At 35.8% G+C, this 17,673-nt stretch overlaps 1 protein-coding gene across 5 annotated transcripts in view; it reads left to right on the top strand.

Annotated features, from left to right (window-relative positions):
• The window catches only part of LOC138331907 (tripartite motif-containing protein 2-like), an 81,377-nt gene that overhangs the window by 24,342 nt on the left and 39,362 nt on the right, over positions 1-17,673 (top strand). For 4 of the 5 annotated variants that reach the window (XM_069279766.1, XM_069279763.1, XM_069279768.1 and 1 more), the window contains exon 2: positions 5,089-5,190. The exons of the other annotated variant lie outside the window; for it this stretch is intronic. In XM_069279766.1, coding sequence (XP_069135867.1) covers positions 5,129-5,190 — 62 coding nt within the window. In that variant the 5' untranslated portion in view covers positions 5,089-5,128. The remainder of the gene's footprint in view (positions 1-5,088; positions 5,191-17,673) is intronic. 5 annotated transcript variants of the gene reach the window in all.

Raw genomic sequence — 17,673 nt, 5'->3', positions numbered from 1 at the left:
AAATCGCGAAAAGTTTTTACCCAACGAAATTAGCCGGCTAATTATAACATTGCAATTGAATGGAGAAGATGCTTGAATGATGTCATCTTTACCTCCAGACTATGGTTAGGTATTCGTTAATTACGGCGCCTTTTAATTACAAACATTAAAAGATGCGCTTGCGCAGCATGATAAAAATAGTATATATATACCGTGTATATATATATGATTTGTTTCTAAATAAAAGATATTAGCGAATTCCGTTATAACAGAAAATGGCATAGGATTGCATATAACATGCAGTCTTTTGGTAATTGTTCTGCAGCCAGCAACACCACACGACAAGAAAAGTTCAAAAACAGAAATGTTTGTTTAACAGTTCCACACAACAGCAAGCTTTCTGTGAACTCCAACAAACTTCAAAATGCTCGACACGTTTGATGATACTAAAAAAAACAAATACACATCCAAACACTTTCAACGTTGCCCATCAGAACATTTATGTCTGCATGCATGAATGAAGCGGAAATTACTGGCCAAGTGGAAGTGAGAGAATTTTATCACTGACTATCTACACATGTTTGAAACATTCCACGAGTAGCCCATGCCTCGTTCGGTTTCAATTACACGTACATGCGCGTGTTTGATAAAGCAGTTAATTGCCACTCGATCTGTTGGTGAAAGTAGGGGGTACAAATAAAGTAGTATCTCTGTGAATTGTAGACATATGTCTGTAGTTTAATTGATCCATGTGTATGTGTTAAACTGTGTGAACGTTATAACAGATATAGCCATAGGTCCATTCACATTGCTTGTTTTAATTTTATCGAAGATTATCAAGATACCAATGATATTAATAATTGTTAAGAATTTATTAATACAACCATCTTTTATGAGGCTATAAATACGTATAGATTTAGCTAAGACGATAGATTAAAACTAACCCTATATTGTGGCCTAATGCTAGACGTAGATAGAACTACAGTGCAATCTTACTGAAACATACCGATCAAGATTCTAAACATGTCAAACCACTAAGTTTGATCACGACCATCACATCACTCGTCAATCGCCACGTATTAAGATAAGATAATATTTATTCTGGTTCAGGACTATCTTAAGTTCTATATACTAGATTCCTATATTCGTACATATAATATAAGTAAAATACGTTAATAATCTATACACATTTCGTATCATATTAAATGCCAATCACGTATCGATATTTAGAACGAATAATCATACCCTGCCTCCACGACGACGACCATCTGTCAAAAATCTTCCGTCCGTCGTTCAGAGCTACGTCATCGCAGCTAATCGATATCATGCTCCAAGTCAATGAAAAAGTCAAAAGTCATGTCCTAAGTGAAGCTTCTGATGAAGGAGTGTTGACAGAGTGGTTAGTTAGATAAACGTGCGATGAAACACTAAGGTTATTTAATAAGGGCCTCCTGTAAATATTTTATTATCGTGTGTGTCATTTTGGGAGACTGCATTATATTCGTGTTATATCGTTCTAATAGTGGAACTCTTTTTATTGTGCTATCTCACTGAAGCTTGCGGTTAGACACACAGAACAGGCACACTCCACAAGATCACATTATACTGAGATCGGCCAAATGATACCTAGACAGGAGCAGAAACTACATCTTTTATAGAATTTGGTGTGTCTCGAACTGTCAAGAAGCAGATTTAACGGTTTTACAACTTTTGTGTGACGCAAAGTGCAATATTCGAAGTCACGTGGTCGACATGACCTTAATTACGTTTCGTACTCTATGAATGTTGGTAGGTATGACTAGTAAAAATACTTCCATTGTCTCTGAGTAATGGAGAGATTAATTATCTTGCTTTACTCGCATAACGAGTCGGCATTCCGTAGTGTCACGTGACTAACAGGAAAAAGTGCATTGCGGAAGAATAAAAAGATTACTGAATGAGATGGTGAAGGAACTACATAGTTAATCGTACATAGCTATAAATTGGTCATATTACTACAGCAGCTGCAGCAGGCTGCAAAACAAAGTAGTTAATGATTCCTGGAGGAGTAGTGGAGAGAGAACTGGTAGCCGATCCTCGCTCTCTTTTTTACTTCTACTCTTATTAATGCATTACAAGCGTATAGAATCAAATGATATAATACAACCCGTTCATTGTGATCCTTACACAAGACACAAAAGTATACAGAATGGGGGGGGGGTGATTAAGAAAACCTGTCCAGGGTCCAGATTCACGAATATTCTTTATCTTAAAGGAAATCATTAGTTTAAAAGTCTCCATAGAAAGGCTCCTTCAGTTTTTCTCTGCAATGCTTCCCTATAGGAAATTTCAAGCTAGGAAATGTTCATAGATATGGACCCATGTATTACTTTTTTGAAACGATGAAAAGTAAATAGTAGATTAAGGTCATATAGAGGCATTGGTGGATTTTTTTTTCACCATTAGGTGAAACTATTCAAAAATAAGTGGCATTAACACGACTGCTTTGCCTTTCTCAGTTTCGGTGTCTATGGTTACATAGCATATTATGGTACTACAGTGCGATAGCGCTATAAGATTGTTTGGAATTTCCACCATTACAAGAAGACACAACACGACGATACAATAATATCCGGAACAGAAACAGCCACCACACACATTTCAGTACATACAGGGCAGTCTGCCTCCAAACCATATCAGATGTTAACAGGACATTAAACATACATAACTAAGTATAACCAATTAATTACAACATAACTAAGTATAACCAATTAATTACCAGTATACTACATTAACTTTAGTACATACTTGTTTACATTGTTCAGAGAGGGCTGCCCTGTTGAGAAGACAAAATATTCTTATAAATTTTTTTTTCTTACATATATTTTTGAAAAGAGGAGTCCATTCTTGAACCTTGATTGGAAAATGAATGAAAATCAAGTGGTGGTATGCTTGACTTTGAATCATTGTGAATTAAATTCACGGTTTTGACAATACACGCGACAAGCTAAAGCAACATTATCGAACTTACTTATCTAATAATTATGATTGTTTTCAGAATTGCTAAAATTGTCGATTTCGTAAACAAAATAGCTGTTAAACTCAGTCGACCTATTCTATTCGCTCAAATTAGAACAAATCTTACCATTATCCCCTTAATGTTGAAGCTCAAAATACCTCATTTTCACTCTTTTAGGCAGATTAAACATTGATATTGACGCTTTATACAAAAAGTTCTGATGACTCATTTTGGTGTGTAATTTTGACGAAAAAGCATTAATCTGTCTAAAAATGACCTAAACATTAGAGGCAAGTGTACCTGTGCCTCACTGCAGTATTGTTATTTTTCAACATTTCTTTTTAAAACTTCAAAACACTAAAATGCCTTTAAGTCATGGTTTAATTTAACCTTCAACAGATTTACAACAGAAATGAACTTGATATCACAAAAAAATGTCGCGGTGATAATTTAAGTGAAACTTTTGAACTAAATAGAGTAAAATTCTCATTTTTCTACAAATTTTAAAAATTCACACATTTTCAAAATCGCTGCCAAAGGGGTAATCTTTGAAAATTCTTGTATAAAGATTCTTCAAACAATGAAGTCAATTTTGACACATTTTACGTATGAAAGCTAGCTACAAATAGTGGACAAGTATATTTTGAAAGCACAAAAACTGTTTTCATGATCAAGACTTCGACGAGAATTCGACATTTGGATGAGGTTTATATAACCGCGGAGAAAATCAATTCTTTTGAAATCACGTGATTGTAGTCAATCAGAAAGAGTAAACGAAATAATTAAATATCTTAGTGCAAATTCACTAGTACTTAAATCCATTAATTCCTTATTGACTACATATAAATGAAGGAAAACCTTAGTAACACCAGATCTCAGTGCGTTTTAGCGCATTGAAGATCTGGTTTTAATCAGATCGAAATGAAAACAATGTCTGTTTATTTCACTCAGTCTGTGTTTATGTTAGAATATTGTTACAAGTGCCATTCTTTGCATACCACTGAAAGGCCCACTACGTTTCCAAAAGAAAGAAAAAAAAAGGTATAACTCATTCACCCATGAAATGTCATTATGGACTAGTCTAGTCTTTAATATGGAAGCACCTAAATGTGTCTTCAAGGGTGAGAGATTTGATAACAATTGTAACGACAGAACATCTATATCGATTGCCTAAGGTAACATTGCAACACTAGACAAATACAAAATCGCCATTGAAACTCTTTGTAGCAATGAATGGTGATTAGACGTTATTATACTGAGTGGTATAATGATTGTTAGCTACCGCACAGTAGTGTTGCAACGTTATCTTAAAATGACGCCGACAAATCTAAGACGACCTGCGTTAAGAATATTAACATTAAGCTAATAAGGACACGAAGTGCGGAGCACTTCTAAGGTAACAGATACACGAAAATATAAGAAAAAACACAATCTTCAAAATTCAATCCTATACACACTGACAGCTTCAGTTTGCGGCCGCCATTTTTTCATACATATGGGGAGGTTGTGTGTTGCTCCGGTACTGCTCTCCCCAGTAAATATATATTAAATAACTAATGCAAATGCATAACAGGAGAAATTAAACATTTCATATTATTTTTTAAATAATAATAATAACACTTTGAAAATTAAAAGCTATGGAATGCATTCAAAATATCCTCCAAGGCGAAGATGAGCACAAGGAATCATGACGTCACATAACGTCAACAAATGGCGCGAAATCATAGGATTCGCATACGCCGCACTCCAGGCCTTGAATGGACACAGAGAAATCCGAATCTTTGAGTTCATTTCTTTGAGTTTATGCAAGACAATTATTACATCATATACTTTTATAGCTTAAAGTGCGTCCTTTTATTTCTAAATTATGTCTTCTACATGAAATAGAAAATAAAATAAACAAGTAGAGCTTCGTTCTTCCCATGCCGTGCATGATTCATATTAAAACATCTGGCTGCGCCCTTTAAGGCCTTGCCTTCAGTCATATTAACTCTGGAAACTCAACAAAAAATATCATACTCATTTAACAGTTACAATATTTCAAAAATAAATTCCGGTCTAATACAAGATATGATTTCTCTTCGAATTTAGTTTCTAAATCCTGCTTTCAGACCCTGCCAATCCGATTGAGGACATCTTGTTTTGTAAGGTATGCCACGGACAACAGACGAAAACGAAACAACACATGACAAGAAAGGATCTCGATCTCCGAGGTAAGATCGCGCCATCTACTTCCGTAATCTTCTCATGTTACCACGTCATCACTTTTGCGTGTTTACGTCATAATTATTGTGTGCACATGCCAGAGTTCGTGTGATTCAGATATCATAAACTAAATAATAGTACTCCATAGATCACATGTGTAGCCGTATATCAAACCAGATGTTTATTTTTCGATATTTATTTCTTTTCTTTTCGTTTTCCTGTTATTTTTTTATGTTTATAGACATGTAGGCAGATGTTTTAGGTCCCTGTACTCTAGGGGTCATGTCTAATATGCACTAACTGTACTTATATATACCGAATGTTTGGCTGCCCCGATTCACTTCCAGATGTACTTATGTTAACGTACCGACTGTATGACGCAGAATCGGTGTGACACGTAAATAGTGTAATGGGGGAATGATTGCACTACCAAACATTCCTCTGATCTAGAATATATAGGTCAAGGTCATACATTTCTATAAATAGATGCAACGTCTTCCAAGTAGACAAGATTAGTGCTGCAGTAAGAAACATACATACAGAGTAATATATGTTTTTGCTCCAATATGTGATTAGTATAGAGGAAATACATGATAATTGGAATCATTAATTAGTAATTTGACAATTTGCGTTTTAAAGTGGGGCAAAGGAAGGCTATTTTTTTTCTTAAAGTTGGAAAAAATAATGATAAGATACCTAATATAATTTCTTATAATATGAAATAGAAAAATTAAATTTCCCATCAAAATCGCTGTGCACGCAAAGAAGTTATTGGCTATATCCATGTTGACATTTTCCACGCAGCCTCGCTTTGATAAAAGAGTTGTGAGAATATATCTTTAGAACTGTGTCTAATTTACACGGGGGTTTTTCTATTATTTTACTGGTCAAAAATGGAAAGGAAATGCAGAACAAGAGCGTCTTTGGCCATAGTTTTTTTTTAAACATTTATTGCTTACCTTTGCTATTAGTTACTAGAATGAAAGTCATTCAACTAATAGTTTAAAAATATGTTTTCTTTAAACTTTTCAAAATACATTTTAATAAGGTTGCAATATCATACATTTTTTTCCGTTTATGATGCGGGAGGGACTGTTATTCTCTTTAGATTATAGTCAATAACACACACACTTTTTATTTTTGTTTTCTTTTTTTCATTTATTTATTTATTTATTTATTTTTAATAATTTTATTGATATGATACACACATGTTCCTAATTCTTTTTGTTTGTAACTTGCTTGTTGTTTTTGTTTTGTTTTAGTGTTGTTTTTTTATAATCAATATTATTTTCTTTCCGATTTGTTTCTAGGTTTAAATTTGTTTTGTTGTGATTCGTTACATTTTTTCCTTACTCCATTGTAATACGTAAAATGAATCATGGTTTATATTCGTTTTTTATCAAGGAATATCAATTATGTAACTGTATTATATTTATTTCAATTTTTATGGCGATATGATGCAGGATGCATTATACTCGACATGTTTACATTAATTTCAACTGACATTAATACCAGTGATACGGAAATGTATTCAAGGGTTTAAGAAACTTAACCTATAAACTAGGCCTCCCAAAACTCCCGGAAATGGTCTGTAGAACCTAGTATACGTGTCCCACCACGGTTACTTTGTGGATCATAACTTGTATTTCTATAAATGTGGGATATATTTGTTACATTACCAGTGAATGTGAGAGGTTTGGACTTGTACGATGTGTACGCTATGAACATGACCTTCCAAGTCATTTGCAAATTATCTGAAGACATATTTTTCTTCCCAACATGGATATTGAGAACATGTCAAAATATGCTTCAGGGGAGATTACTCGTACGTTGTAGTGACTTCGCGTTGAACATTATCAAATTGCATTTTGTACACGATAATTAATAGATCCGCATTAGATATAAGTAACGTTAAAATAGCACCGTTAGGAAAGGATATATCATGATGAAAATATAAATATTATTATTGATTAACATAAGTTATCGTGCTTGTAACGCGTCAAATATAATTCATTATGTTTTTTTTAATATATAGGCCTGCCCTATTAGACTAATTAACGAATTGATATTCAGTTGAAGTCTAAATGTTTACATGACAGTAAATATGTGTTGATATTAGATACGTCAATCCTTCGCGTAAGAGTTTAACGATAAGCCTCTGTAGATACACTGTATAATGTGTACACGTGTACATATCCTAATCCGCTTGTATTGTAAACTGGATTAAAATTCATTTAAAGAACACGTTGGTCAGCGTCAAACATTGAAACAACCAAGATCGTATAAAATCGACAACAGCACTAGTGTTATGGCGTATAATCAGTGTCAGACCTGTATCACAGAAGAAGATGGTATCACAGAGGATTCCCTGTTTGAGAGGTGATGTATTGGTCCTATAATTTATGCGAGTTACTTCCCTTTAGACACATTTCATTTTCACACATTTCACACACTTCGCTCTCCTATCAGTGAACAACACTACGTCATATCGTTGCTTGATAATGTTTTTTCCTTCAACAAAGAGGATATTTTGTATTCTCAAACATATCTAACGTCTTCTGTACTTGTGACTCTATTGTCATAGAGGTTAAATTCAAACTATATGATTCTGACATTTTAGTAGTGATCATTAGCTCACCTGGCCCGAAGGGCCGGTGAGCTTATGTCATGGCGCGTCGTCCGTCGTCCGTCGTCCGTCCGTCCGTCAACATTTCCTTTAAATTGCTACTAGTCATAGAGTTCTGGATGGATTGTAACCAAATTTGGCCACAAACATCCTTGGGGGAAGGGGAACAGAACTTGTATAAATTTTGGCTCTGACCCCCCGGGGGCAGGAGGGGCGGGGCCCAATAGGGGAAATAGAGGTAAATCCTATAAATCGCTACTTGTCCTAGAGTTCAGCATGGATTGTAACCAAATTTGGCCAGGCACATCCTTGGGGGAAGGGGAACAGAACTTGTATAAATTTTGGCTCTGTCCCCAAGGGGGCAGGAGGGGCGGGGCCCAATAGGGGAAATAGAGGTAAATCCTATAAATCGCTACTTGTCCTAGAGTTCTGCATGGATTGTAACCAAATTTGGCCAGAAACATCCTTGGGGGAAGGGGAACAGAACTTGTATAAATTTTGGCTCTGACCCCCCGGGGGCAGGAGGGGCGGGGCCCAATAGGGGAAATAGAGGTAAATCCTATAAATCGCTACTTGTCCTAGAGTTCTGCATGGATTGTAACCAAATTTGGCCAGGCACATCCTTGGGGGAAGGGGAACAGAACTTGTATAAATTTTGGCTCTGACCCCCCGGGGGCAGGAGGGGCGGGGCCCAATAGGGGAAATAGAGGTAAATCGTATAAATCGCTACTTGTCCTAGAGTTCTGCATGGATTGTAACCAAATTTGGCCAGAAACATCCTTGGGGGAAGGGGAACAGAACTTGTATAAATTTTGGCTCTGACCCCCCCGGGGGCAGGAGGGGTGGGGCCCAATAGGGGAAATAAAGGTAAATCCTATAAATCGCTACTTGTCCTAGAGTTCTGCATGGATTGTAACCAAATTTGGCCAGAAACATCCTTGGGGGAAGGGGAACAGAACTTGTATAAATTTTGGCTCTGACCCCTCGGGGGCAGGAGGGGCGGGGCCCAATAGGGGAAATAGAGGTAAATCCTATAAATCGCTACTTGTCCTAGAGTTCTGCATGGATTGTAACCAAATTTGGCCAGGCACATCCTTGGGGGAAGGGGAACAGAACTTGTATAAATTTTGGCTCTGACCCCAAGGGGGCAGGAGGGGCGGGGCCCAATATGGGAAATAGAGGAAAATCCTATAAATCGCTACTTGTCCTAGAGTTCTGCATGGATTGTGACCAAATTTGGCCAGAAACATCCTTGGGGGAAGGGGAACAGAACTTGTATAAATTTTGGCTCTGACCCCAAGGGGGCAGGAGGGGCGGGGCCCAATAGGGAAATAGAGGTAAATCCTATAAATCGCTACTTGTCCTAGAGTTCTGCATGGATTGTACCACCCAAATTTGGCCAGAAACATCCTTGGGGTTAACAGAATTCGTATAAATTTTGGCTTTGACCCCCTGGAGCAGAAAAAGTGGGGGCCAATAGGGGAATTAGAGGTTAATATTCAAATTCCTTCAGAAAATAAACAATGAACTTGTATTCAGAACATTACTTGGCATTACCGACCAGGTGAGAGATACAGGCCCTCTGGGCCTCTTGTTTTCAAAAATGTTACTTTCAGTGCTAACTGGGTTATTATATATCGTATATATATCATATATATAACCGCATACTCATATTACAGTCTTATCAGAGTTGTCTCCCTTGCTTCCTGCCGAGGAATTTTCATTTTCTTGTATGCATGTCAGGTCGGCGAAACATACTACAACTAGCACAAATGTGTACAGGGTCACCCCTGCGGTCCTTTCTCGTAAATGTAAGAACATAATATGTAACCTATGTCATCACAGATTCCCATACTGTTAATGTATACTGTATGTCTGTTAGTCTACTTTTCGAATTTGAATTGATTATAATCAATATATCTAACTGTGTTAACATAGATACGTATAATATTATAGTTCGATAATTTGATACGCGGCTTGAAATAACATGTAACGCTAAGTTATATAAGAGTGAGCTTCAAAGAGACAGCGATATCTGTTTATTGGAAGGCTAAAATTAACTTTACCCCGATTCTCTCAAAATGCTTGGCATGCAAATATGTCTTATTTTCGACTGATAACTGCCGCGGTTACTCCACTGAGGAGTGTCAACGGTACACGTTGCATCATATATATAGGAAAAGGAGTTATCTAATGACATGATATGCAAACTATGTACTTTTTATCTGTACACTTACGCATACTTGAAAATTAAATAAGTTTGTTAAGTGAATGCCACATTCCTCGTCTAGTTCTATTTTTTCTTACGTAAGTTCATTTGACTAAAAGAAATTGAAATGCAATTTTTAATTAACTGTTCCATTTATCTTGTATTGCAATGTTACGTAAACATTTCCAAATGAAGTGGTTCTATATAACACCGACTGTAATTATACCATCCTGTGCTCATCGCAAGCACAAGCTAATTATTTCCGCGTTGCATCCTTTTGATTTATGAAACCTACATATTACCAGAACATGTGTACAAAATTCTCATGAAAAACTAAAGATTTGGAGGTGTTCAAATGGATAATTGATAGAGCTTATTTATACATTGATCAACAAAAGAATAAATGGTTTCATTACAATTTTACAGTAAAACTTCCATTCTCGATATATTAGTGGTTACTATCACTGTCGTTATATAAAGAGGATGACTTTGGTTTTGATATTTTGATCTTTTGGGCGATATTATAAACAAACATTACTTTCCCTGTTAGACACGTATTTTATTGGTCAGTTCATGTTTGCTTTTTATTCATGTTGTGCTAAAAGCTACTTCACGATATCTGACTGACCAACGGTCGGCAGAAATGGTTCGGCGGTTTGACTGAAGGAAGAGCGTGATGTGGTGTCTCATTTAGACGGCCAGGGTCATTTAAGGACGTGCTATGGTGGAGAAAGGCTGGAGAGGAATCACCGGTCAGCTGTCAGTACGTGATACGACTCGAACCAGGCACCTTTTCATTGCGAGCATAACGTACGTCAACCTACATGCATTGGGTGAAAGATGAGGGACGGTTTCTTCAAAAAGTGATCATAACAATATAGTGAAGTTTTCATATCTCGTTTGTCACAAATTCTTTGACTATGATTGTATCTCTTCCAGGATGAGCAAGTATACGCGGTGAATGAAATACTTCAGATTTTTATAGATAGTTATGATTAGGCTTATCAGCTTTGGGATAAATAGGCATAGATCGCTCCAGTATTTCGAGATTAATGACCGTAACAAACATTGATTTTTATTTTACAAGTCAACTAAAAATGAGATAAATCCATATGAATAGATTTACTCTCCCAAATTAAGAATACCTCTGTAATTATTTTGGCTCTATTTTAATTGTAATGTAGGACTCGGCGCATTAATGGGGAATTCCTACAATATATTGCTTCACATATCAAGCTTTTAGAATGTAAAATCCGAATTATGTGTGCACTTTTAATTGAAACAAAGACACGTCGGTATGAAGGAGAACCTAGCTTGTCTTTGCTAACTTACTACGTTACTTTACATTCAGGAGTTTGTCAGCTTCAAAATCAAAATTTACTCTTCAAACTATCTTGTGATTTTCAATAAACTGTATTTAGATTCCTTAATTTTAGATTTCTTATTTTTTTATACCCAAAATAATTCCTAAAAGTGTTTTTACAATACAGGAATTATCTTCATACAAATGAAAAACGGTTATTATAATAACTTTTTGCTACTTTAAATATAGATTTTTGCCATATGGAAGTTGACTATACATGAACCCTTCCCCTGATGTTTATAAGTAGGTAATGAGGCTACACTTTTACCGTTTTGATGGACCATAATCTTGTAACCGGAACTTTAATGGATTGTTAAAAAATTAACATGGAAATAAAATGTAACGTGCCTTTCTTGTTTGTTGAAGTTTTATCAGAAAGAAACTTCAAAACTGAGATTATTCCGACGTAAACTTTTCTGGAGTTTGGCGCCGGACATAAAACGATCCGCTGGCCGGATTCCAATCCACGCCAAAAACAGGTGCCCTCTTTGTCACTGTGCTTGACTGGTTGGTAACGGTGGTGAGTTGTTGGCTGGGAAAATGGACGGAACATGCATTGATATACATTATGTTTATCCAAATCCGACTTGAATGATGTACCGCTGTTAAACGCACTCAAAGACCTTCGGTCGATTTACGTTCAAACACGATGTGTATCCTAGTTCCGCCCGTTTCAGACTTTGGAAATCTATAATGTATGTTAGGACGACAGAAATTATTTAATTATATAAACATGTAGATGAAATATTAGTATTTGAGTGTCGTTAGCCATGTGAACAGTCCTTATAAAAATAGATTAGTAAAACAACTTTAATTAATTTTACCTAAGGATTTAAACCGAATAGGTCATAATGCTAAAGCTACGTAGGACAAGAAATTGCGACAATTTCGCATGTTGTAAAATTATAAAATTATTGGCTTGTGTCAGTAGGGTTTAGGCTCAATTGATCGTTTTTGAAAGCATTTTCTGTTTTGTCAAGTTTTAGAAGTCTTGATCTGCTCATATATATATGGACATAATATCAAAACTTTGGATTAATGCATTTTGTGTACATTTCAAATTAAACGGTAGAAAGATGGATTTTTCCGAATGCTCCAGATCGAGATATCCCGATGGAGTTATGGTACTACTATAAGGATACCATGCCCTCCATAGAAAAATGTGGGGAATACAGAAAGGAGAAAAAGTGGTAAATTGCTGCAGGCTCAACAAAACTGGATACGTCCTATCACAAGCAATTTATCGTATAAATCAAAGCGATAAATATGATAGTATGAAGTGAGTGGGCCATGTAGGTTTAACCATTTGTTTCTTCCAAAAAAAAGAGCGACGTCCCATATTGCATTATGGGATATAATTATCGCATTAAGACATTTATAGAACATCGTTTAGATAATGGTAATATGCCGCCATGCATAAGTTGTTGCCTCATATGATTTAGTCTACAGTTAAACTTAAAGAACAGACTATATCAGCACCTGTCCATTTCTTCATTGGCTTGGTAGCAGGTGTTCGGACTGCTTCTAGCTTTGTTCATGTTCCAAGACCAACTGTTGAGAACCTATTTGAGCCGATGGTCAGATTTGGACGTCTGTATTACCATTCGATGATTGTCTGGAATACCATTCGATGATTGTCTGGAATACCATTCGATGATTGTCTGGGATAACTTTCGATGATTTGAATGGCGATACTTCGTCGCAGGTTTCCTTTTGATTTTATAGTCATCAAGAAGTACACTGGCTTGTGTGTTTCTGAAATTCTTCAAAATGTGTGTTAAAAAAATATTGAATTTATCGAAAATGCTAATAACTGCGTTAAATATAAGCAATTTGCGGTTGCCCATTCAAATAACAGTATCCATCTTATCACGTATTAGTAGATTTTAGATGAACCACTTCGGTCAATTCTGGTCATTTGCATCACTGATAAGTACTAGATGACCACTATATATAGCTGAACAATAGGTTATACTATATTGTGTGTCTGTTTTAATCTAAATACGACATATACGTTGTCCTTCATCTTGATTCTCATAGCGTGCGATAAGTATAGACACTATTGCCAACTCCTTAGTGAGCAAGGCAATGGTATACCGTATATCTGGTCGAGGTTGTTGTTAGTATGTCAAAATGACACAACCTGATTAAAACCAGATCTTCTATACGCTTAGGCTGAGCAAATGACACTGATGGCAATTTTACGCATGCATAATCACCGCCCAACATTATCCGTAACGACGGAGACAGACAACGCACGATGGGAGCAGTTAGATCATGCAAATGCAGAACATCAGAAAAGTAACGTGGAGTTCGAACAGCTGGCACGGCTACCTTTCGCACGTACATTTGTACGGTATACACGTATGTTTACACGTGTTCATACTTAGAGGAACTCTACACACATGAAAGGTTCACTTGACTTTTAACCGTTATAATGACTTAAACGTAAACACACGTGCATCAGTATTTACACTCAACAGAACAAAGTAAATACGTTTCTTTTGATCCAATAAATATCGTTGCTGTAGTTTCCAAGGGTCTGTTGACATTATAGAATCAACATCACGTCATGATCGTACTCAGACAACACGTAGTTGTTTATCACCCAAATGGGGCCCCCTCACTCCCCTCATGTGCCTCTACACGCCTAACGGAAGCCGATTTCACCCGTGTGCACTACAGGTATATACTGGCATGTCGAGTGGTAAAAGTACTGCGCAGATCACGTGTGACGTATAGCCATATATACTTAGATTATATATTACATCACCATACAGCTCTTATCTTCTGGATCATAGACGTCTTCGTATAACATTATCCTGACAAGATATTTTCAAGGTCTAAGGATTAATATTGTATATATACTGTGTTTGACTTATTTATTCCGCCAAAGAGAATTAGAAAATCACTTTGTGTCCAGAATTAAACCTTAGTCTTTAAATATTGTTGTAAATGGCAAGTTTAAGAATTGACACATTCCCTTTGCGTTATGTTCATCTAAAAACGAAAAATGTGATTTTTTTATCGAACTGACCGATTTTGAATGTAAGCGCCTATACAATATAGAATGAAAATTAGAGAGCATTTTCACAAGAAATTTACATTTACAGAGGGAAGGTTTTCAGTCAAACCTTTGCAGGAACATTTGGATTTGTCTGCTTCATAAATAAGGTTTAAGTTAAATCTTGATACATGCAGGTTTGAATTGTGATTCTTCTAAGAATAGAAATCAGTTTCTATTCATGTCCAGGAAATCCACAAAGGGCAATAGAAGACGGGAAAAAGCAGTTATTTAGCAAGAAAGAAGTAAGAAATGACATAAATGTGATGTTTTTTCATTGATGTTATCAAACAGCTCGACTTCATGTGTTTGGTAACATACTCTTACACATCATTTAGAGTGGTACCCTTTTTAACTGTTTGTACAATGCGTGCAGTCCGCTCGCTTTGAAACATTTCATCACCTATTTACGTTCTTCAAGTATTTTATATGTAGCTACAATGTGGATAAATAATCATTGAATGCCAAGTACTCTCATAAATAAACAACAAATAGACAAATTATGATATTACATCCATAAATAGAATCGTGTCTAAAATATTTTCTGAGAGCAAAGCAATAACGACAAATGGCGGATATATGTAACCTGCTTACCCCCGTATAGTGTACAAGGAATGTCCATTTGCCCCTCAATCAGTTCTTACTTTGGGTGTGGTATGAAGTACTATGTACAGTAAATAGGCTAATGTCGTCGCTGGTGTCTACCGGGAAATGTGATTGGAACTCTGTCAAGATCATCTGATCTTCGAGGAAGTCTGGCAGAGACAATCAACATAAGTCAATAATGTTTTACGTAAATATGCCAGGATAATTTCTGTCCATGTGTTCTTCGACACTCTCTGAGTTGGTGTTACCGTGAACATTACTCGTCCAATATCACGACATTCTGGCGTCACACGTCGAGCCAAGATATATAAGAATAGCAACTGATGTCAATAAGAAATTTAAAAATGAACGAATATCAACTTGAATTAAATCTAGCCACTGTCACTCTGTGGTATTCCGGAAGACACTGCTCTCATTAACTATTTATCCAAAACGACACCTTTACAACACCGAAATTTCCACGTCAAAACCCGAATGAGTTAATGATAGACTAGAATCTTTGATGTGGAGTTTATAGGAGGAATTGCAATCTTAAAATAATGTTTACACAGTCAATATACATTTGGGCCTTTCCCGATCTCGCCTTTGGGTAAAGGATTTCAACCGATAGTACAATGTAGTTTTACCATAGAAGTGTTTTCCCTTTCTCTTTGTCATGTCTTATAAAGAGGCGTATGTAAGTTCCGGGATACGGATTTCCTCTATTTCACATATATTGTGACTTAAGTGTGCTTAATTGGCTTCCATTTCAGTGTTTCGGAAGCGTTGATCTTTGTTTCCTGGCCTAGAAACATATCAAAGTAAACAATATAGGGTACTGGTATTTGAAACCACTTCTCGGTGATCAACATTGATAGGAGTCGGATTCCGTTTGGGCCTTTACTGCTAAAGTGACCAAATGAGTTGTCCGTGTATGTGTCCATTCAGTAAAATAGTCTTGTGCGATGATTGGTTTCTTGGGTTAAAAAGGTGGTCTCAAGACAATTGGTAATACTGTCATACGCTATTTATTTTGAGTTCTGTGTTAGTCTAAGTTGTCATGTCTTAGTAAAATTAAATTATATGCATTGTCAAAAATGTCAAATATAAAATGTTGGTAGCAATTCTTCAACATACAATGTATAACGTTAAAACTAAATACCAGACTTGCGACCTCGTGTATCTCAATGTAGAAGTTATATACATGGGCTACCTTTAAGATGTATATATTGTTATCATTATCATTCTTGCTCATGTGTTGTATCAATTCCGAAATTGTCTTAAAAGTTCCATTTTTCTAACTCGATTGTTGCAGGTATTATTTGGAAACAACCCTGCTTGATTTTTTATTTGTTTGATTTTGTTTACTGTTTTCCTGTTTTGTTCAAGTTCCCCTTTCCTTATCATCCATATTTTCTCCCTAAACTCCCGTGGTAAGGGCCTTTAAATATAAGTGTACGTACAGTGTAGTATTTATACTTTTCAATCGAACATTGCAACAAAATGGATATTTATACTTTTCAATCGAACATTGCAACAAAATGGATATTTATACTTTTCAATCGAACATTGCAACAAAATGGATATTTATACTTTTCAATCGAACATTGCAACAAAATGGATATTTATACTTTTCAATCGAACATTGCAACAAAATGGATCAAGCTTATACTTTTCAATCGAACATTGCAACAAAATGGATATTTATACTTTTCAATCGAACATTGCAACAAAATGGATATTTATACTTTTCAATCGAACATTGCAACAAAATGGATCAAGCTTAAAAATTGATAATGTTTTGTTTTCCTGATGCACACTCCGTAAATTATCCCATTTACATCTGCCGACCGTAACTGGGCGAAAATGACGTGTTCTTCTTCTTCAATAATCTATTGAGAACCACCAGTTGTGATGAATTCAGCTGTGACAAACATTGAAATGGACAAAGAAACATATATGATGCCTTAAAAACATTAGTTACAACACAGAGTTTATGTATTATAAAATTCTTGTTTCTATGCCTTATGTATGTTTAAATGGAAACATACCTTACAGAAATCACTTCATAATTACTAAGAGTATTGTAGATATGGGAATGAAATTGTAGACCACAACTTGGATTCATGTTCTGACCGTATGTAAATATAATAAAATTTGGCAGTACTGCTTAAAATCATTTTCAGCTCTTATTTGTTCTTTTAAAATAAATCTATGCATTGTAAGCGTTGTCATTCACAAAATGAATTATAGTGGTGAATAAAATATCAAAAGCTCTTCTTGATTCGTGAGTATGGAAATTGCGGTACATATAATTTTAATGAAACCTAGCTAACTAACTATTAACCGGTAATGATACGCTTTTGTTAAAATACACACTCTGAAGACTCTATCTTGTGCGTTACCGCTTTGATGATGATATTGTCACTAATTGAATGTGATATATAGAACCGGTCTATTCATTTCCTAATTGATGTAATAATGTTTTATGAGGTCAACGGTCTTTATCTTAGACCCGCATAACTTACTACAATCAGTTATTCTTGGCGCGTGCTCTCAGCACGTGGTAGTTGAAGGTGTAGTATGGTTCAATCACCGATGTTGATTATCCTTACAGCGTTAAGGTTTATTGACCTTTTTATTC

The sequence above is a fragment of the Argopecten irradians genome, chromosome 9, assembly GCF_041381155.1.
Source record: "Argopecten irradians isolate NY chromosome 9, Ai_NY, whole genome shotgun sequence".
Taxonomy (NCBI): Eukaryota; Metazoa; Mollusca; class Bivalvia; order Pectinida; family Pectinidae; genus Argopecten; species Argopecten irradians.
Note: the sequence above shows the minus strand (reverse complement) of the source record. Positions and strands in the feature narration are given on the sequence as shown.